The sequence below is a fragment of the Oncorhynchus mykiss genome, chromosome 17 (genome assembly GCF_057628025.1).
Source record: "Oncorhynchus mykiss isolate SJ-2025 chromosome 17, ASM5762802v1, whole genome shotgun sequence".
In the NCBI taxonomy this organism is placed as follows: Eukaryota; Metazoa; Chordata; class Actinopteri; order Salmoniformes; family Salmonidae; genus Oncorhynchus; species Oncorhynchus mykiss.
Window position 1 is genome coordinate 37,123,581 of NC_143038.1, and position 22,912 is coordinate 37,146,492.

The 22,912-nt window shown below is 44.7% G+C and overlaps 1 protein-coding gene across 2 annotated transcripts; it reads left to right on the plus strand.

The window, feature by feature from the left end:
* Positions 1-14,652: 14,652 nt before the first annotated feature.
* On the plus strand, positions 14,653-22,845 carry LOC110494086 (double-stranded RNA-binding protein Staufen homolog 1). 2 transcript variants are annotated; one of them, XM_036950125.2, is made up of 16 exons: positions 14,653-15,204; positions 16,184-16,504; positions 16,599-16,720; positions 17,030-17,180; positions 17,416-17,572; positions 17,651-17,825; positions 18,349-18,441; positions 18,603-18,821; positions 19,130-19,273; positions 19,508-19,654; positions 19,830-19,908; positions 20,187-20,344; positions 20,858-21,025; positions 21,136-21,258; positions 21,489-21,583; positions 21,769-22,845. In XM_036950125.2, exons 2-16 carry the CDS (start codon positions 16,309-16,311, stop codon positions 21,863-21,865), a joined length of 2,124 nt encoding a protein of 707 aa, XP_036806020.1. In that variant the 5' UTR covers positions 14,653-15,204; positions 16,184-16,308; the 3' UTR covers positions 21,866-22,845. The 2 variants fall into 2 exon arrangements, with proteins under 2 accessions (XP_036806020.1, XP_036806021.1); XM_036950126.2 differs by having other exon boundaries at positions 14,750-15,204; positions 17,419-17,572.
* The last annotated feature ends 67 nt before the right edge of the window (positions 22,846-22,912 follow it).

Here is a 22,912-nt window from a genome sequence, read left to right on the forward strand (position 1 = left end):
AGTTTCTCTGTGGAGATGGTTGTCCTTCTGGAAGGTTCTCCCATCTCTGCAGCACTCCACCAATCACGCCTTTATGGTAGAGTGGCCAGACGGAAGCCACTCCTCATTAAAAGGCACATGACAGCCCGATCTGCAGAGAAGAATGGGAAACACTCCCCAAATACAGGTGTGCCAAGCTTGTAGCGTCATACCAAAGGAGACTCGAGGCTGTAATTGCTGCCAATGGTGCTTCAACAAAGTGCTGAGTAAAGGGTCTGAATACTTATGTAAATTTTTTTTTACATTTTTTATACATTTGCAAAAATGTATAAAAACCTGTTTTTGCTTTCATCATGGGGTACTGTGTGTAGATTGAGGGAAAATAACCATTTTAATCAATTTTGGTATGGCTGTAACGTAACAAAATGTGGGAAATGTCAAGGGGTCTGAACACTTTCCGAATGCACTGTATATAGCTATCTATCTTTTGGACACTACAGTTGTTTTCGTGAGAAAGATTTTCAGGATGTCTCCTAGTCTGACAAACACCTCCTGTAGCTCTGCCACCTTTCACCGCAGATACGGAAGGCCAACATTGACAGATGCGGTGGATTGAGACGCAGCCCATGCAATAAAAAAAACACATCTTTAGCTTTATACAGATGGATGTTATGGGGTGTATGTATTATGCTAATTAGGTTTATGCAGGGGTGTGACTAATTAACATGGGTGTTACTGTTCATTGACTGGTCTACCCCCTGTTTCTCTCACAGTCCACTCCCAAGGCGAAGGGTGTTTCTAAGAAGGAAGGAGCCAAGAGGAAGGTCAACATGAGTGGTTATATCCTATTCAGCAGTGAGATGCGTTCCGTCATCAAGACCCGCCACCCTGACTTCTCCTTCGGGGAGCTCAGCCGTCTGGTGGGCACCGAGTGGAGGAACCTGGAGGCTCCCAAGAAAGTAGAGTATGAAGGTAGGAAGGCCAGGGAAGCATGCTAGTACTGAGACATCTCTATGGAGACTTTGTTTCACCAGTGGGATTCATACACCGGTTGAGATCTGCAATCAGATTGGTGATGACAATAACCAGGTTTCCATCCAACCTTTTCATGCGAGTAAAGTACATGTTGGATAAAAAAAATGTCACGTCAGGCCTGCTAGAAACAGCTAATTGGAAGGTAAACTTTCCAAATGTCGACAAAACAAAATGTGCTAGTCCATATCCCTAGCCAAACATCTGACAAACTTGGAGTGTTATGTCCCTTCAGTGTTAGCGTTATGAAATAATCCAAGTCTGCGTATTGTTGTTTGTTCCAGAGCGGGCAGCCAGGGTGGTGGAGCGGCAGGAGAAGGAGAGGGCAGCCCAGCAGCAAGCATCCCCGAGAGCAGGTACCCCAGTAGGGTCCATGATGGGGGTGGTGCCTTCGCCTAGCCACATGGGAATGATGCCTGGTCCAGGTAACCCCTTCCTCACAGAGACCGACATCCCAAATCAACCACTAGCCCCTAAGCACCCAGATCTACAGTGCCTAAAGTGTAGTGGCTAGGGGAGATTTGGGATTCAGGGAGATGGCACCATTGCTTGGGACTTAGCAGCTACCTGGGAAATAATGAAGCTGGACTGCTAAAACAATTCAACCTTAATTTATTTACCCTCTTCCCCTATCCAGAAATTGCCCATTCAAAATTGTCCAGTGGCTTTCAACTGCATCCTCATTATAGGCTGATTGTTTTTGTCTCTGTTGCTGCTAATTTTAATTTAGTATTTCATCCCTGTTTTATATTTTGTTTTGCATCAAATGCATTGAATCAGAGTTTGCATGATCCAAATCAACTGCATGACCAGAAATAGTATTTGTATTATTTTAAACTCTTCTTTACATCCATTCTTGTTTTACTTACTAGCTTGTTTAACTTAATATTTTATCATTCATTAATATGTAGTGCATGTCTTTTGGATAGTCAGTTGCATGTCACTTATGCATGGGTATCGTTGTTGTTGTCATTCCCGGCCCCGCCTCCTCCTCCTAAGGCATGATGGGAGCTTACTACGGCATGCCCATGCAGGGCCCCCATGAGGGCTTGCTGGGTATGGGCCCAATGCCACCTCACCATATGGGCCCGATTCCCCCCCAACACCTCCAGCCAGGTATGCCTGGGTACCACCCTGGCATGCCCTACCCGGGTAAGGACCCCACCCACCTTCCGCTCCAGGCCAAGGCCACACCTGTCCTGGTCAGTCAGTAGCTTCCAGTCAGTCATGTCTTGGTCTCTCCTGCTGGAGGGGTTTACCTGGTCCACAGACAGGCTGTGCTGTGGTGGCCCACTGACCATTCAGGCTGCCAAGCCTGGTCTCTGTCTGTCTGTTCCGAGATGGGAAAATGTATACCTGAGTTGGCGAGGTCCAGGTTGCAGAACAAAACACTTTGAAAAGGAAAGAAGGTAGCTGGACATTCTATTGCTCTGCATCAGAGCTACAGTGCCTATCGAAAGTCTACAAATTAATTGTGATTTTTTGTCATCGATCGACACCTAATACTCCATAATATCAAAGTGATAAGAAAATGATATAAAGGAATACACTTTGGCCTAAATGCAAAGCAACCACAACACATCACTAAGTAACTGCTTCCTTATTTTCAAGCATGGTGGTGGCTACATCATGGTATGGGTATGCTTGGGGAGTTTTTCAGAATGAAAATAAACTGGATAGAGCTAAGCACAGGCAAAATCCTAAAGGAAAACCTGCTTCAGTCTGCTTTACACCAGACACTGGGAGAGGAATTCACCTTTCAGCTGGACATTAACCTACAACACAAAGCCAAAGCTTTCACTGGAGTTGCTTACCAAGAAGACTGTGAATGTTCCTGAGTGTACAATGTCACAGTTTTGACCTAATTCTCCTTGAAAATCTGTGGCAAGACTTGACAATGGCTGTCTAGCCATGATCCCCAACACCTTGACAGAGCTTGAATAATTTTTAAATGAATAATTTGCAGGTATTGCACAATGCAGGTGTGCAAAACTCTTATGAGACTTAGCCAAGAAGACTCACAGCTGTAATTGCTGCCAAAGGTGTTTCAAACATGTATTGACTTGTGGGGTGAACACTTATCTAATCAAGGTGTTTTATATATATATATATATATAATTATTGTTATTATTATTATTTTTTTATTTTTTTCACTTTGACAGAATATTTTGTGTAGATCATTGACAAAAAATGACACTTAAATCCATTTTAATCCCACTTTGTAACACAATAAAATTTGAAGAAATCCAAGGGGGGGTTTGTAGACTTTCTGTAGGCACTAGTGGGTAGCGACCTTCTCTACAGGGGTTCCACCGTCCTTTACCTCTCCTCTACACATTCGCACAGTATTACTCTGTTCCATCTGCTCGCATATCTCGGAATCCATGGTCAGCTCAAGTAACACATGAACAAACATGTAATGCATGTGGAGCTATATGACTACAAATAAAGAAGCGCACACATTTATTCTACAGCATGCATTCTATGCACATCCACCATGTTATACATCCTACACTAACAATGCATGTTGTTGTGTGTGGAAACTCATTGCTTTTGTGATAGGTATGATGGATCCTGGTATGAATGGCATGCAAGGAAGTCCTGGAGGCCACTACTACATGCAACAGGTAAAAGCCTAACTTATTACTAAGAACTACCAATGAGCAACTGCACTCATTAGTTCCATACATGGTATATTGTACCCAAATGCAGTGGAAAAGCAGTGCTCTTATTATGTTTTCCTGTATCTCCCTTCAGCCTGGGATGTTTAGCCCGGGGCAGCAGGCTCCTCCACCCTACCCAGGCCAGCTAGGCCAGCCCTCTCACCTCCAGCCCATGACTCCCATGTTTGTGGCTCCACCGCCCAAGACACAGAGGGTGCTTCACTCTGAGGCCTACCTCAAGTACATTGAGGGCTTGAACGCAGAGACCGACACAGTCAGCAAGTGGGACCAATCTCTCAAAGGTATATTTCTAATCACAAATGTGCTGTTCTTCTCTATGCACCTGCAGCATACTGAATTAACTCCAATGAATTGAGCGCAACACTTTCCTTCTCCCTCTACTTCCATGTATTATTGGTCTCTTGAATAGCTGTCCTCTTAGGTGTCCTTTATTGCTGAGTTTCTACACTTTTGTTTGTGGGTGTGTGTTGTGAGCAAAATGGGTAACGTCTGTCATTTCCACAGCGCGTCGGAGAGATGCCCACCTGTCCAAAGACCAGGAGAGCAGGCTCCCTTCCCATTGGCTGAAGAGCAAGGGAGCCCACAAGACGATGGCAGATGCACTGTGGCGCCTGCGGGACCTGATGCTTCGAGACTCACTGAACATACGGCAGGCGTACAACATGTAAAAAAAACTCAAACTACTGGCCGTGTTCCTGGCTGACTTCATTGCAGACACCTGCCAGATCTCACAATGCCTGGATAGGTGTTTAACATATTAGCTAACCACATCTTTCCCACGCAACAGACAGCAAGTGGTCCACTAATACAGGACTAGTAAAGGCCCAGTACACTACTTTTGTGGAGAGAAAAAAATATATATATATTTGCTGTGATTATTTTGGGGGATTTCTCAGGGGGTGCTGCAGCACCCTCCGCACCCATACTTCGCGCCGCTATGCAACCACTGGGCTTGTTTGGGTCCTGTGTGGCTTTTGGTAGAGTATGGCGCTTGCAACGCCAAGGTTATGGGTTTGAATCCCACAGGTGATCAGTATGAAAAAGTACAATTATGCACTCACTACTGTAAGTTGCTCTGGATAAGAGCATCTGCTAAATGACTAAAATGTAAATGTGAAATGTTCGACAGTGCAGGCGACTGCTGACTGACTGATCTACTATTGACCTTGCATCGTAAATAATGAGTCATTATTACTTGTACATCAGTCAGTCACAATTTACCCATGATACATCACGTTTTTGATGCTCTCAAACACAGCTATTGTCTCTCTCTCACTGTCCTCATGAATGGACAGACACAGGAAGAAAAAATATGGTTATAGAGAAGCAATATTTTATAGTGAATCAATCATGGATTTTATATTTTTGAGCATAATAATCTTAGGTTTGTGTGTGTGATTTTTCTCTTTTGTATCATGGTTGTGAAGATTTCTCAATGTAAGTTAAAGTTCTTTGCAGCTTATCGGTCGGTCATTCACTGACAAAATAAATGTGCTGAGGACAATTATGGTGGTTTCGTTTGATTTGTTTGTTTGATCAATCCATGCACCATTAGGTTTATTATGAGAGACATCCCTCAAGGAGATTAGTGATGAGCATTATCATTTGACTCCATTCACGTATAAGACACTTATCATTTGACTCCCAACGGCTCTTTGTTCAAAATGCTTAAAAATGTACCTAGCACCATGACATTTTTTAAAATCTAATGTAAAGCCCAAAAAGTAGGCGACCATTATGTCACATCGTCTTACGTTAAAATAAATGTTTACCTGGCCAAGTTATTAGATCGCCTGCAAAAAAGGGAAATTAGTAATTTTGTAACTTATTTTCAGATAATCCGTTGTTTTGAATCTCAAAAAATAGTAACAATATGCAAATCAGCGAGCCAAACCTACGTCTCTTTAGCCAATGCGATTCGGTTCCCAACGTTCACTTAAAAGAGCAATTAGTTCGCAAATGACCCATCACTAATGGAGAATCGCATACTGTAGTTGTGGCCACTCATTTCTGTGTCTGCAACATGCTCTCAGAGCATTTCGTATTATTCTGTACGTAAATCCAAGGCACAACATTGACAGTAGAATGGCCTGTACTGAAGAGCTCAGTGACTTTCAACGTGGCACTATCATAATACACTACCTTTCCAACAAGTCAGTTTGTCAAATTTCTGCCCTGCTAGAGCTGCCCCAGTCAACAACAACTCGGTTGCAACACTCACTACCGAGTTCCAAACTGCCTCTGGAAGCAACATCAGCACAATAATTGTTCGCCGGGAGCTTCACGAAAGGGGTTTCCATGACCGAGCAGCCACACACAAGCCTAAAATCACAATTTGCAATGCCAAGCGTCGGCTGGAATGGTGTAAAGCTCTCCGCCATTGGACTCTGAAGCAGTGGAATTGTGTTCTCTGCAATGATGTAACACTGAAACATGCATGAGAGCTTCAGCTGTTCCGGACGACTGTGTGATCACGCTCTCCACAGCCGATGTGAGTAAGACCTTTAAACAGGTCAACATTCAAAAGGCCACAGGGCCAGACGGATTACCAGGACGTGTACTCTGAGCATGCGCGGACCAACTGGCAAGTGTCTAAACTTACATTTTTCAACCTCTCCTTGTCGGAGTCTATAACACCATAGTCCCAGTGCCCAAGAACACTAAGAACCTGCCAAAATGACTACCGACATGTAGCACTCACGTCTGTAGCCATGTAATGCTTTGAAAGGCTGGTCATAGCTCACATAAACATCATTATCCCAGAAACCCTAGACCCACTCTAATTTTCATACCACCCCAACCGATCCACAGATGATGCAATCTATTGCACTCCACACTGCCCTTTCAGACCTGGACAAAAGGAACACCTATGTGAGAAATGCTATTCATTGACTGCAGCTTAGCGTTCAACACCATAGTGCCCTCAAAGCTCATCATAAGCTTAGGACCCTGGGATTAAACACATCCCTCTGCAACTAGATCATGGACTGCCTGACGGTCCGCCCCCAGGTGGTAAGGGTAGGTAACAACACATCTGTCACGCTGATCCTCAACACCGGGGCCCCTTGGGTGCATGCTCAGTCCCCTCCTGTACTCCCTGTTCACTCATGACTGCATGGCCAGGCACGACTCCAACACCATCATTAAGTTCTCCAAGATCGCATAGCAGTTCAGACGTCTTTTGTCCTCGTCTTGTCGTGTCCTGTATATATATATATATTTACAACTTTTTTCACATACATTTTATTTTTATTTTCCATCAACTCATCTTCTAAACACTCTCCTGCAACCAGCCTCACCAATTTATATTTATAAAAAATTATTATTTACCTCAGATCTGTAATCCTCCAAGAAGCTAGCCAGAAACTCCAAGAAGCTAGCCAGAAACTAGCCAGAAGCTAGCCAGGAGCTAGCCCAGAAGCTAATCCAGAAGCTAATCAGAAGCTAGTTAGCTTCTTTACTGGCAAATCGTTAGTATTCAGCTAACCACGGTTTGTGGTCATCAGCTATCCTTTAGCTCGAAAATCTATCGCCAGTTTTGTACGGCGCAGCGCGGCTCGGAACGGAACATACCGGACCAATTTTTCTCTCCATGTCCCTGGATTTCAACTGCTCTCTGGACATTCATACCCGGATCTCACAGCTAGCTAGCTGCTATCCGTGTGACAGTCGGCTTTCGTCGATTCCGGAGCAAACATCGATTGTTCCGGTGCTAGCCAGCTCCGTCAATCACTCCTGAGTTCCATCATTCACTCCTGGGCTGCAGTCACCTATCCGGACCCGTTTCACTGCCTACGCGGAGCCCCACCGGGCCTTCACAACTGGACTGCCGACGTTATCTACCTGAAGGAGATCCGGCTGGCTCCTCTGTCGCGACGTTACCTGAACGCCCATCTGCGGCCCGCTAACCGTTAGCTGTCTTACCGGCTGCTATCTGAATAGACAATCGGACAATTTATTTATTTTTATTATTATTATGTTTTCTTCTCGGGCCTCTATAACTATATCTATTGTTCTTATTTTTGTTGTTGTTGTGTGATTTGGATTAATCCCCTCTACCTCACGGAACCCCACTAATCTACTGACCGAACGCAAGAGGTGGCTAACAACAGACTCCATCCTATGCTAGCTTGCTACCGGTTGGCTTGGCTAGCTGTCTAAATCGCCGTGACCCTCAACCAACCTCTCCACTCACTGGACCCTTTTGATCACTCGACTAAGCAACCTCTCTTTCGTGTCGTCTGAGATTCCCAAAGATTGGAAAGCAGCTGCAGTCATCCCCCTCTTCAAAGGGGGGGACACTCTTGACCCAAACTGCTACAGACCTATATCTATCCTACCATGCCTTTCTAAGGTCTTCGAAAGCCAAGTCAACAAACAGATTACCGACCATTTTGAATCTCACCATACCTTCTCTGCTATGCAATCTGGTTTCAGAGCTGGTCATGGGTGCACCTCAGCCACGCTCAAGGTCCTAAACGATATCTTAACCGCCATCGATAAGAAACATTACTGTGCAGCCGTATTCATTGATCTTGCCAAGGCTTTCGACTCTGTCAATCACCACATCCTCATCGGCAGACTCAACAGCCTTGGTTTCTCAAATGATTGCCTCGCCTGGTTCACCAACTACTTCTCTGATAGAGTTCAGTGTGTCAAATCGGAGGGTCTGTTGTCCGGACCTCTGGCAGTCTCTATGGGGGTGCCACAGGGTTCAATTCTTGGACCGACTCTCTTCTCTGTATACATCAATGAGGTCGCTCTTGCTGCTGGTGAGTCTCTGATCCACCTCTACGCAGACGACACCATTCTGTATACTTCCGGCCCTTCTTTGGACACTGTGTTAACAACCCTCCAGGCAAGCTTCAATGCCATACAACTCTCCTTCCGTGGCCTCCAATTGCTCTTAAATACAAGTAAAACTAAATGCATGCTCTTCAACCGATCGCTACCTGCACCTACCCGCCTGTCCAACATCACTACTCTGGACGGCTCTGACTTAGAATACGTGGACAACTACAAATACTTAGGTGTCTGGTTAGACTGTAAACTCTCCTTCCAGACCCATATCAAACATCTCCAATCCAAAGTTAAATCTAGAATTGGCTTCCTATTTCGCAACAAAGCATCCTTCACTCATGCTGCCAAACATACCCTTGTAAAACTGACCATCCTACCAATCCTCGACTTTGGCGATGTAATTTACAAAATAGCCTCCAATACCCTACTCAACAAATTGGATGCAGTCTATCACAGTGCAATCCGTTTTGTCACCAAAGCCCCATATACTACCCACCATTGCGACCTGTACGCTCTCGTTGGCTGGCCCTCGCTTCATACTCGTCGCCAAACCCACTGGCTCCATGTCATCTACAAGACCCTGCTAGGTAAAGTCCCCCCTTATCTCAGCTCGCTGGTCACCATAGCATCTCCCACCTGTAGCACACGCTCCAGCAGGTATATCTCTCTAGTCACCCCCAAAACCAATTCTTTCTTTGGCCGCCTCTCCTTCCAGTTCTCTGCTGCCAATGACTGGAACGAACTACAAAAATCTCTGAAACTGGAAACACTTATCTCCCTCACTAGCTTTAAGCACCAACTGTCAGAGCAGCTCACAGATTACTGCACCTGTACATAGCCCACCTATAATTTAGCCCTATCAACTACCTCTTTCCCAACTGTATTTAATTTATTTATTTATTTTGCTCCTTTGCACCCCATTATTTTTATTTCTACTTTGCACATTCTTCCATTGCAAAACTACCATTCCAGTGTTTTACTTGCTATATTGTATTTACCTTGCCACCAAGGCCTTTTTTGCCTTTACCTCCCTTCTCACCTCATTTGCTCACATTGTATATAGACTTGTTTATACTTTATTATTGACTGTATGTTTGTTTTACTCCATGTGTAACTCTGTGTTGTTGTATCTGTCGAACTGCTTTGCTTTATCTTGGCCAGGTCGCAATTGTAAATGAGAACTTGTTCTCAACTTGCCTACCTGGTTAAATAAAGGTAAAATAAAAATAAAAATAAATAAAAAGTTTGCTGATGACACAACAGTGGTAGGCCTGATCACCAACAACGATGAGACAGCCAATAGGGAGGAGGTCAGAGACCTGACCGTGTGGTGCAAGGACAACAACCTCTCCCTCCAACATGATCAAGACAAAGGAGATGATTGTGGACTACAGGAAAAGGAGGACTGAACACCTCTATTCTCATCGACGGGACTGTAGTGGAGCAGGTTGAGAGCTTCCTTGGCATCCACATCACCAACAAACTAACATGGTCCAAGCACACCAAAACAGTCGTGAAGAGGGCATGACAAAACCTATTCCCCCTCAGAAGACTGAAAAGTCTCGGCATGGGTCCTCAGATCCTCAAGAGTTTCTACAGTTGCACCATCGAGAGCATCCTGACGGGTTGCATCACTGCCTGGTATGGCAACTGCTCGGCCTCCAACCGCAAGGCACTACAGAGGGTAGTGCGTACGGCCCAGTACATCACCGAGGCCAAGCTTCCTGCCATCCAGGACCTCTATACCAGGTGGTGTCAGAAGAAGGCCCTAAAAATTGTCAAAGACTCCAGCCACCCTAGTCATAGACTGTTCTCTCTGCTACCGCACGGCAAGCGAATACCGGAGCGCCAAGTCTAGGTCCAAGATGCTTCTAAACAGCTTCTACCCACAAGCCATAAGACTCCTGAACAGCTAATCAAATGGCTACCCAGACTATTTGCATTGACCCCCCCTATATGCTGCTGCTGCTTCTCTTATTTTATTATTATTTATCCATAGTCACTTTAATAACTCTACCTACATGTACATATTACCTAGACGCCTGTGCCCCAGCACAATGACTCTGTACCGGTACACATTGTATATATCCCCGCTATTGTTATTTACTGCTGCGCTTAATTATTTGTTATTCTTATCTCTTACTTTAAAAAAAAAATTAAATTCTCAACTGCATTGTTGGTTAGGGGCTTGTAAGTAAGCATTTCACTGTAAGGTGAAATACACCTGTTGTATTCGGCGCATGTGACAAATAAAATTTGATTTGAAGTATTTGGTTTTAAATGTACTTAACCTCTACAGGATCGGTGCCTAACCCACCCCCGGCTGGACGGTTGAGCTAACGTAGGCTAATGTGATTAGTGTGAGGTTGTAAGTAACAAGAACATTTCCCAGGACATAGACATATCTGATATTGGCAGAAAGATTAAATTCTTGTTAATCTATCTGCACTGTCCAATATACAGTAGCTATTACAGTGAAAGAATACCATGCTATTGTTTGAGAGTGAACAGTTATGAACTTGAAATTGTATTAATAAACCAATTAGGCACATTTGGGCAGTCTTGATACAAAAACAGACATGCAATGGTTCATTGGATCAGTCTAAAACTTTGCACATCCCCTGCTGCCATCTAGTGGCCAACATCTAAATTGTGCCTGGGCTGGAATAATACATTATTGTCTTTCTCTCGCATTTTAAATATGGTACAAAAAACAAACAAAAATGTTTTTTTTTGTATTTCTTTGTATTATCTTTTACCAGATCTAATGTGTTATATTCAGGATTCAAATTTATGTTTGAAAAAGCTAGCCTTTGCTTTCCTAACTGCCTGTGTATATTGGTTCCTAACTTCCCTGAAAAGTTGCATATCATGGGGGCTACTCGATGCTAATGCAGAACGCCACAGGATGTTTTTGTGCTAGTCAAGGGCAATCAGGTCTGGAGTGAACCTTGGGCAATATTTGTTCCTGGATCTATTATTATTTTTTATTTTTTTAATTCACCTTTATTTAACCAGGTAGGCAAGTTGAGAACAAGTTCTCATTTACAATTGCGACCTGGTCAAGATAAAGCAAAGCAGTTCGAAACATACAACGACACAGAGTTACACATGGAGTAAAACAAACATACAGTCAATAATACAGTATAAACAAGTCTATATACGATGTGAGCAAATGAGGTGAGATAAGGGAGGTAAAGGCTGGAGCGCGTGCTACAGGTGGGTGATGCTATGGTGACCAGCGAGCTGAGATAAGGGGGGACTTTACCTAGCAGGGTCTTGTAGATGACATGGAGCCAGTGGGTTTGGCGACGAGTATGAAGCGAGGGCCAGCCAACGAGAGCGTACAGGTCGCAATGGTGGGTAGTATATGGGGCTTTGGTGACAAAACAGATTGCACTGTGATAGACTGCATCCAAATTGTTGAGTAGGGTATTGGAGGCTATTCTGTAAATGTCATTGCCGAAGTCGAGGATTGGTAGGATGGTTAGTTTTACAAGGGTATGTTTGGCAGCATGAGTGAAGGATGCTTTGTTGCGAAATAGGAAGCCAATTCTAGATTTAACTTTGGATTGGAGATGTTTGATGTGGGTCTGGAAGGAGAGTTTACAGTCTAACCAGACACCTTGGTATTTGTAGTTGTCCACGTATTCTAAGTCAGAGCCGTCCAGAGTAGTGATGTTGGACAGGCGGGCAGGTGTAGGCAGCGATCGGTTGAAGAGCATGCATTTAGTTTTACTTGTATTTAAGAGCAATTCGAGGCCACGGAAGGAGAGTTGTATGGCATTGAAGCTTGCCTGGATGGTGTTTAACACAGTGTCCAAAGAAGGGCCAGAAGTATACAGAATGGTGTCGTCTGCATAGAGGTGGATCAGAGACTCACCAGCAGCAAGAGCGACATTATTGATGTATACAGAGAAGAGAGTCCAAGAATTGAACCCTGTGGCACCCCCATAGAGACTGCCAGAGGTCCGGACAGCAGACCCTCCGATTTGACATACTGAACTCTATCAGAGAAGTAATTGGTGAACCAGGCGAGGCAATCATTTGAGAAACCAAGGCTGCCGAGTCTGCCGATGAGGATGTGGTGATTGACAGAGTCGAAAGCCTTGGCCAGATCAATGAATACGGCTGCACAGTAATGTTTCTTATCAATGGCGGTTAAGATATCGTTTAGGACCTTGAGCGTGGCTGAGGTGCACCCATGACCAGCTCTGAAACCAGATTGCATAGCAGAGAAGGTATGGTGAGATTCGAAATGGTCTGTAATCTATTTGTTGACTTGGCTTTCGAAGGCCTTAGAAAGGCAGGGTAGGATAGATATAGGTCTGTAGCAGTTTGGGTCAAGAGGGGGATGACCGCAGCTGCTTTCCAATCTTTGGGAATCTCAGACGACACGAAAGAGAGGTTGAACAGGCTAGTAATAGGGGTGGCAACAATTTCAGCAGATAATTTTAGAAAGAAGGGGTCCAGATTGTCTAGCCCGGCTGATTTGTAGGGGTCCAGATTTTGCAGCTCTTTCAGAACATCAGCTGACTGGATTTGGGAGAAGGAGAAATGGGGAAGGCTTGGGCGAGTTGCTGTGGGGGGTGCAGTGCTGTTGACCGGGGTAGGAGTAGCCAGGTGGAAAGCATGGCCAGCCGTAGAAAAATGCTTATTGAAATTCTCAATTATAGTGGATTTATCAGTGGTGACAGTACTTCCTATCTTCAGTGCAGTGGGCAGCTGGGAGGAGGTGTTCTTATTCTCCATGGACTTTACAGTGTCCCAGAACTTTTTTGAGTTAGTGTTGCATTTTTGAATGGGGCATGCTTATTTAAAATGGTGAGGAAAGCACTCTGAAAGAATAACCAGCCATCCTCTACTGACGGGATGAGGTCAATATCTTTCCAGGATACCCGGGCCAGGTCGATTAGAAAGGCCTGCTCGCTGAAGGGTTTTAGGGAGCGTTTGACTGTGATGAGGGATGGTCGTTTGACCGCGGACCCATTACGGACACAGGCAATGAGGCAGTGATCGCTGAGATCAGAGGTGTATTTAGAGGGCATTTTTGTCAGGATGATATCCATGAGGTTGCCCGAGTTTACGGATTTGGGATTGTACCTGATAGGTTCCATGATAATTTGGGTGAGATTGAGGGCATCTAGTTTAGATTGTAGGATGGTCGGGGTGTTAAGCATATCCCAGTTTAGGTCACCTAACAGTACAAACTCTGAAGATAAATGGGGGGGCAATTAATTCACATATGATGTCCAGGGCGCAGCTGGGGGTATGTAACAAGCGGCAATAGTGACAGACTTGTTTCTGGAAAGGGGGATTTTTAAAGTAGAAGCTTGAACTGTTTGGACACAGACCTGGCTAGCATGACATAACTCTGCAGGCTGTCTCTGGAGTCGATTGCAACTCCACCCCCTTTGGCAGTTCTATCTTGGCGGAAAATGATATAGTTGGGGATGGAAATTTCAGAATTTTTGGTGGCCTTCCTAAGTCAGGATTCAGACACGGCTAGGACATCGGGGCTGGCAGAGTGTGCTAAAGCAACGGGGGGAAAAAACTTAGGGAGGAGGCTTCTGATGTTAACATGCATGAAACCAAGGCTTTTACGGTTACAGAATTTAACAAATGATAGCACCTGGGGAATAGAAGTGGAACTAGGGGCTACAGGGCCTGGGTTAACCTCTACAACACCAGAGGAACAGAGTAGGATAAGGGTACGGCTAAAGGCGATCAGAACTGGTTGTCTAGTGCATTGGGGACAGAGAATAAAATTAGCAGATTTCTGGGCGTGGTAGAATCGACTCAATGCATAATTTACAGACAAGGGTAGCCAGGAGCACACTCCAACACTCAGACATAATTTTCAAGCAAAGCATGTGTTTTTAGTGAGTCCGCAAGATCAGAGACAGAGATGTCCTGGGATGTTGTCTTGATAAGTGCATGAATTGGACCATTTTCCTGTCAAAATGTAACCAGTACTTTTGGGTGTCACTGAAAATGTTTGGAGTAAAAAGTACATGATTTTCTTTAGTTATGTAGTGAAGTAAAAGTTGGCAAAAATATAAATAGTAAAGTACAAAAAACGACTTAAGTAGTACTTTGAAATATTTTTACTTAAGTACTATACACCACTGCTAAAAAGTGTTTGCAAAGTTGATAACGTTATCCATGATGGGATTCGAACACGCATCCTATCGGTTGCCAGCCGTTCGCTTTACACACCCACCTATCAATACAACCTACTTCCATTTTATTTTATGTAACGTGCCATACTAATTTGAGAGTCCCGGATTGATGTTTACCATGTTACATCTAATCTGAGACCAGTCTACAACACCATGTAGTCTTCTTTACTAAATGTTCCAGAGCCATTGGAGCTATGGGTGTGCTCGTCTGCAGCAAGATATGCACTCAAATGTCTACTAGGAAATATATTATATGATCATTCATTCATTCGTTAGCTACAAAGTAGCCCACTTTCCAAGTATACTTCCTCTTAGCTGAACGATGTCATTTCCCGGAAGAGACAGCTAAGATTGGGCCATTCTCTTTAGTGTTTGCCTTGTATGCCTTTCCCCCACCACTTCACTACCAACATTTTGATCCAAAATCACACGGGAAACCCTACACAGTTGGAGCAAAAACAAACCAATACAACACTAAAGTAACGTATCCAATGGAGTAACCAAAAACTGGACAGAAAGATAACGAGGTGAGGTTTTATTAGATGCCTCTTGACTAGCTAACTTTAGCTAGTTTGCTTAGCTAGCGTCTCGAGCTACCTGACTCGACATCCATGATCCATCAATTCCTGCAGGAGTTCGATAAGCGAATTGCTTCAGATGTATGCCGGATTCATACCTTTTTATTGCACAATATATAACTAATGAATGTTTTAGAAAAATATTTAAAATGCTAATACACGTGACATGAGTGTCAAATGTGTTGACGTCGACCAGATAATTAGATTGTTAGCTAGCCAGATACTTTGGCTAGGCTAACTAGCTAGCTACCGCCGGTACTTGACTTGACAAACGTGCAAACAAACGGCACAACTGCAATAACTTGTCTAGCAAGACCGGATCAATCAATGACACTTGACAACGTTTTGCAGAAACAAAAATTACACCTAACGTTAGTATGTAAGGCTCGTATATGAAATTAACATGAACTAGTTCATCTGGAGAGCCAGACAGCTAGTTGGCTGGCTAGCTAAGTAGCTAGCAGAACACACCTTACAAAGATCATCCAAACGACTTTCTATTATAAACGTGTCCTCTCAGCAAGTTGGGCATTAAGTTCTACTGTCTGTAGAGAATTGTTGATTGCCACAACAGCCAGATGATGTCTAAGTTATTAGTTATTGAATTGCAGGAAACAGATTAAATAGTTTACGTTTTATTGGATTTATTGCGGCCCATTCATTCTAGTTTTATGATGCAAAATTACAGCACTCTTATGACATTTCCATGTATGGTTGTTATTAGGTGTTACAAATTAATGAATCTGTATTGTTGTTGCTGTCAGTGCTGGATCTACAAAGGCAGCTGAAGGCCAGTTGTGCAAGGCACTGACTGTTTTTTTGTTGTTGTTGTGGTCATGCAAATGTGGCACCATCTTGTATACTTAAATTGCAGGGAACAAGCTACCACTCTAAGTCTAAGCCATTGTCTTTGTTATCCTCTTTTCAGGCGGAGCTTTGCAGTCATTTACCTCAATCAAATAAACCTTAAACATCTATCGCTGCAGTACTGAAGATTTCCCACCTCGACTTAACCTACCTACCACCTGACTCCACCAAACCCAACTGGCCAGTATGTCCCAGTTCCAGTGTCCGGGTAACCTTATGTCGAGCCCTGCTGCCAGCCCCTTGCAGCAGCTGTCTCAGCCCCAGCCAGGGTACAGTATCCCCTGTGCCTCGGGCCCCCTGCCCTCCGAGAGCGCCAGTCACCCGCTCCTGAGCTCAGCCCTGCCCTCGGGCTCAGCCACTCCATTCAGCCCCACCTCCACAGGTCTGTCGGTGTGCGTGCATTGTGTGTGTGCTCCAAAGCTTTCTTTCTGTGCCTCTCTCAATGGACTTATCTAATGTTGTTCATTTGTTTTTAGTATCTAACATGGCAAACCCTAAAGAGAAGACCCCCATGTGTCTGGTGAATGAGTTAGCCCGTTTCAATAAGATCCAGCCTGAGTATAAGCTGCTCTGTGAGCAAGGACCAGCTCATTCCAAGGTAACTCAACAACCCAACCTCTGACACTCACTAGCAAACATGGGTTATGTTCATTAGGCTACACTCACTGCAGCAAGGGGTTTTGCAACTGAAAACAGAAGTACATGTTTCTTGTTGGACATGTTTAACTTCAGATAGTACCTTGTCATTTCTGGCCTATTTCTGCCTACTGGACATGACCCTAGGAGATCAGTCATCACTGTGCTTTTTAATGTTTACCTCCCTGCTCTTAAATACTTGTTCATTTCAATAAGAGATATATCCCTCTCTCTACTTCTATCTGTTCTGTCTCTTTCCTTCCTCCCCCAGATCTTCTCAGTGCGGTTATCACTGGGGGATCAGCACTGGGAGGCAGAGGGGACCAGTATAAAGAAGGCCCAGCACTCTGCAGCTGCCACAGCCTTGGCCCAGACAACACTGCCCAAACCTAGCATGAGGAACAACCCCCGCAACAACACAGGCAAGAACCCAGCACGCCTGGCCCTGTGTGTGTGCTTATTTCTGAGAGGCTCTCAGGTCATCAGTTGCTGTATCATGAAATTGTCATGATTGGGGAAACATTGATAGTCAGTGGCATTAAGTAGTCTACATTCAAAAGAGTTTGATCACCAGGTGTATTAAAGTTTTGGTCCCTATTGTTCTGTAATGTTTGTTTTCTGTTTTGTCTGTGTGTGTGTGTGTGTCCCCTACCACAGTAGATTGCATGACACACACGGTGGAGCTGAATGCCTTCTGTATGAAGCTAGGGGTGAAGCCTATGTACAAGCCCATAGACCCCTACCCTGGGATGAGACCATCCAACTTCAACTACAACATCAGGGCCCCGGGGCCTTACCAACGCTCCATGCAACAGTATGTCCACTCTGGGTGGGGGGTGTCATCTCAGTAAAAGCTATACCTGAGCGTATCCTGTCTTCTCTGTGTGGTCAGGTACTACTACCCGTTTCCCCCGGTGGGGCCGGTGTTGTACCACATGGAGCTGAACATCGGGGGCCAGCAGTTCCACGGGAAGGGGCGCACGCGGCAGCTTGCCAAACATGACGCCGCTGCCAAGGCACTGAAGACTCTACAGAAAGAGCCCATACTGCTGCAGCAGCTGCCTGAGGTCAGAGCTGCCTGGGGTCAGAGCTGCCTGGGGTCAGAGCTGCCTGGGGTCAGAGCTGCCTGGGGTCAGAGCTGCCTGGGGTCAGAGCGGCCTGGGGTCAGAGCGGCCTGGGGTCAGAGCGGCCTGGGGTCAGAGCGGCCTGGGGTCAGAGCGGCCTGGGGTCAGAGCGGCCTGGGGTCAGAGCGGCCTGGGGTCAGCGCTAGGGTTGGAATATTCTGGTAACTTTTCCAAAGTTCCAGGGTTTTTCCAGAAATCCTGGTTGGAAGAGTCCCATTTCTAGGATTCCTTCCTTGCTTATTCCCTTCTGATTTTGTGAATCCTCCAACAGGAATTTTTGGGAAAAATTGGGTGGAACTTTGGGAAAATGTACAGTATTTTACCCATAAGGCAACACCTGCTACATGGATCACTACACCTGTCTGCTTCACAACGTGAAGGAAGGGCACATATGTGACTCAATACTGCCATACAAAGCAACTCCGCTGTAAGACAAATGTTTTGACACAAACTTTGTTGATTTCAGACGAATGGAGAAGACACAGAGAACTTCAATAAATCAGAAATCAGCCAGGTGTTTGAGATCGCACTGAAGAGGAACATGCCTGTCAACTTTGAGGTAGTTAGGCTATAGTCCCGCATTGGCTTAACAGTCATTTAGATTGATCAAGTCCAGTTTGAACAAATCATTTGTCCTCTCAATGACCTACCTTTCCATTGATACGCCTATTTCTAATTTGTTTTGTCTTTCTCTAACGTCGTTCCTCCTCCGACCCACAGGTTCTGAAGGAGGCAGGCCCGCCTCACATGAAGAGCTTCATGGTGTGTGTGGCGGTGGGCGAGTTCTGTGGCGAGGGCGAGGGCAAGAGTAAGAAGATCGCTAAAAAGCTGGCAGCTACAGCCGTGCTGGAGGAACTGAGGAGACTGCCCCAGCTGTCCCCCAGCGTGGAGAAGATTCAGCCAGCACGCATTAAGAAGAAAACCAAGTCCATTATTAAGGTGAAAGGACCAGGGGGATTAGGTCAGGGAGTGTAGAGAGCAGTAAAGCATCTTTGTTATCCCAGATGGTAAATTTGCTAGCTAACAGTGAGTAAAGGTACTGTACATCATAAAAAAAAAGAACAAGTGCTTCTAAGATATTCATTTTTAAAGGGACGTGCAACAGGAGGGAAAGGAGGGGTGATGAGGAAAGCTTTTGTAGAGTTGGAAAATTGTTTCTAAGGAATCTTTGTTCTTGTGTGTAATGCGAAATATCCCTCTTTTTCGCGCTCTCTTTTTCTCCTGGCTCCCCCCCCCCCCCCCCCCAGCTGCAGACCAGTCCAGAGTATGGGCAGGGCATGAACCCCATCAGCAGACTGGCTCAGATCCAGCAGGCTAAGAAAGAGAAGGAGCCAGAGTATAGCATGATGACGGAGAGGGGGCTGCCCAGACGCAGGGAGTTCGTCATGCAGGTAAAACAGGAGGCTCAAATAGCCTAGCCTGCTCTTGACCAAATCAACCCCATAGTGCCTATTCTCTAGGCCTAGAGCACTAGTGGAGGTCTGAGGGGATTGGACAGGTGTGAACAAATATGGCAAACAAGACACCCATCCTATCAGAGGGCAATTTAGCGCCATATTGCGTATGTCTATCTAGGCTTGGGGGCCAATTTAAATTTTCATTCTGACCTGTTTTGTGGTCATCAGGTGACTGTGTGTGGCCATTGTGCGGAGGGCTTAGGCCCCAGTAAGAAGGTAGCGAAGAGGAACGCAGCAGAGAAGATGCTTGAGCTTCTAGGTTTCAAAGTGCCACCGCCTCAGCCCCACAAACCTGCGCTCAAAACGGACGAAAAGGTACAGTATGTCCCCAAGAGCCACCGGAGGCATACCAGCCAGGCAACTGGTTTAGTTAGACCCTACTCATGTGCTCATCTAGCCAGCAGTACACAGCAGAGTAGTTTGTGTTGACTAGATTGACTGTTGAGCAGCCAACTGACGTGTGCTTTTTCTGTTGATCATGTAACCCAAGGTCCTGCAGAAGAAAAATGGAGACGGGAGGAAAGTGACCTTCTTCGAGCCGGGCTCTGTAGAAGAGAGCCAGTCGCTGGGTGAGTTGACCAGGGGCAGGGTTGGAACTACACATGCTTTGATATGTTCTCAGATTTATGTAGTAGACTTTTCTTTTGGATTTGACTTACTTGACTTAAACCCTTTTGTCTCTTTATGGAGCATAGGTCATTCACAATCTTCTTCCAGCGGGCTTGGTGTTGTGCGGGACGACAGATTTAGGATTTTTTTTTTTAATCAGGGAAGCTTTTACATGGGTGTTCCATTCTCCTTCCCAGTGTTTTACATGTCTGTCTCTCTGTCGCCCCCTATCTCTCAGGCTCCAAGGCAGAGAACTACCGCCAGCCCTACCTCAGCCACCAGCAGCTCCCAGCAGGCATCCTGCCAATGGTGGCAGAGGTGGCCCAGGCTATAGGGGCCAGCCCCAGTCTGGGGCACCAGAACAAGGGTTACGGCCCCCGGACCAACCCTGCCAAGGTGTGTGTGTCAGTGTCTAGTGTGCGTTTTAGTTATCGACGTTATCCTTGATGTTATTTTAGTTCGGTTTCCTTTGTATATATATTTTTTGTCCTTTGATGTTCTGTTTTATGTAAATGTGTCTTGGTATAAAGATACGCAGTATGCAAATAAACATTATTGTTAAAGCTGCAGTATAACGTTTTGGGCAACTTGACCAAATTCACATATAAATTAGTTATAGATCTGTCATTCTTATTGACAGTAAGTGTAAGAAGCAATAGATCTGTTCTATGTTCTCTTTTTCTATATGTCCTGTTAAGTTTAGTTTTTGCGTCTTTTACTTTTGGCTTCAAACAGCTGAAAATACAATGTTTTTGGTTATTTAAAAGATTTCACAGCAGTTTTGATGGTACAATGATTCTCTACACTTGCTTGTTTTGAAAGTAGTAGGCATACTATTAGAATTTTAGCAAGCAGGAAATGGTGGAGAGATCTCTGCTTATTGCACCTTTTTAATGTTATTATATTAAGGCCACCCTGACGGCCATGATCGCCAACGAGCTGCTGTACGCTGGTACCTCCCTGACTGCCGATACCATCCTGAAGAGTCAGAACAGTATGGCTCATCTAGTACCTCACGGACCCCTGACCAGACCCTCCGAACAGCTCAGCTACCTAGCCAACGTACAAGGTCTACAGGTAAACAGACGCAGAGGCGCGCAAGCATGTGCGGACAAACACACCCAGACACAACTTTTTATTCATGTATTTTAGGGTGTTAGTATTAAAAACCCTTTTTTTCTTTGCAGGTGGATTACAAAGACTTCCCCAAAAACAACAAGAATGAATTTGTATCGCTGATCAACTGCTCCTCCCAGCCGCCTCTTATCAGCCACGGCATTGGCAAGGACGTGGAGTCCTGTCACGACATGGTGAGATGCTCTGATGGTTAGACCAGAATCTTGTCCATTAGGACACACCGTAGCTAAACATTTTCATAGATTGGGGGGGGTAGGCATATTGGACATGTTCAGAATATACTTCCCTTTTTCACTTGTACCCTCTGAACACGACCCGGATGCTTTAAATCAGACATATATTGGCACAAGCACTAGGGAAATTATGATCTAGGCTATATCAAATGTTCCAATCCCGTCCACAGGCGGCCTTGAGTGTCCTGAAATTACTGTCAGAGCTGGACCAGCAGCAGCACCAGCAGCAGACCAATGACAGGACAGGGAGCGGACCAACCTCTGGGTAAGACCACGCGTCTGATGTGGACCAGTACGAGAACACTATTACGGTTGAATAATACATTTTTTTTCATAGGGTTGCAAATCTGGAAACCTTTAAAAAGTTTCAGAAATCCTTGTTTCCCTCCAACTGGAGAATTTGGTCTGTATGACTTGGTAATGCTGATCTGTCTTGTGTTGCTTCTGTAGGTGTGGCAAACAGGACATGGACGGCTGCGACTCTCTCATCATCAAACAGGCTAACTCAAGCAACTTGGGACAACAGACTCTGGATGGCACTGTGTAGACAGACGCACACCATTGGTTGTTTGCAAGAAGCACTAAAAGAAAACTCTGACACTGTGTTGTGATAGGCTGTTTTAGAATTCTACAGGAAGCTCAGGGCAACTGTAGGCTCTAAAGCATCACTAGTGTTTATATTAAATGTTCTGAAATGTTAACAGTTAAACAAGATTAATAGAAGAAATTGTTTTAATTTAATTTCCTCCTCCTTAATGTTGTTTAATTGTACACATTTATGATTTTGTTTTGTTGCTTAGTAGAAAAATGTAGCTGCATCGTATCCGATATAATGGCAGTCCGCTCTGTTGAGATGGAATGGGATAATGTTAACTGTGAAAAGAAGCTTTGTTTTTGAGTAGAAGCGTTTTCTCTCTTTTTTTCCCCTTTAATGTTAACAACTTTCTTTCTCTCATTTTTAAATGTTTTATTGTTCTTTAACCCGGGGCCTTGGAATTCCTGGAGGGTTGTTCACAAACATGGCTTCAAAAACATTTCAAATATTTTCAGCGTTTGCTTTAGTCTGACTGGCGTGCCAGATGGACTGGTTTGCAGTTTTGCCACTATTCCATTGGTTCCATTGTGCCAGTCAAGCTCAATCAATCCCAGCTAAAGTATTTGTAATTATTTCAAATGGCTTTTGAACCCAGGTCTACTGTAGTTGTTACAATAGTGTTTACTTGTGAAGTATGTTACCCCATAGAAGGATAGGATGCAGCTAGCAAACCACTGTTGATTTTCCTAGAGTGCTTTATAACAACAACCACCACAAGTGAACAGTGTTTATTTACATTACCATGTAGGACTGGGAAGGTTTTGAGACTAATTGTAGCGTTCGTGCGTGTGATGTTGTCTATCCCCACTGAAAGATGGTGGGGCAGTATAAGTCTGTGTTGATCCCCCCCCCCCTCCCTCGGTGTCAAACCACCTCTCTGCTCCCCATGGAATGTAAGTAAAACTTGTGTGCTGTAAAGCACAAAACCACCAGTTTGTTCATCTTGTGCACATGTGTTCCAAGAGAAAATGGTATGAGGATAGAGGAAGGTAGATACTT

Bases quoted from the DNA above. Each gene is read 5' to 3' on its own strand.
- LOC110494086 (XM_036950125.2), top strand. From the start codon at position 16,309: ATGTCCCAGTTCCAGTGTCCGGGTAACCTTATGTCGAGCCCTGCTGCC. The intron at 16,505-16,598 runs GTCTGTCGGTGT...ATTTGTTTTTAG, and splicing joins ATTCAGCCCCACCTCCACAG to TATCTAACATGGCAAACCCT. The intron at 16,721-17,029 runs GTAACTCAACAA...TTCCTCCCCCAG, and splicing joins AAGGACCAGCTCATTCCAAG to ATCTTCTCAGTGCGGTTATC.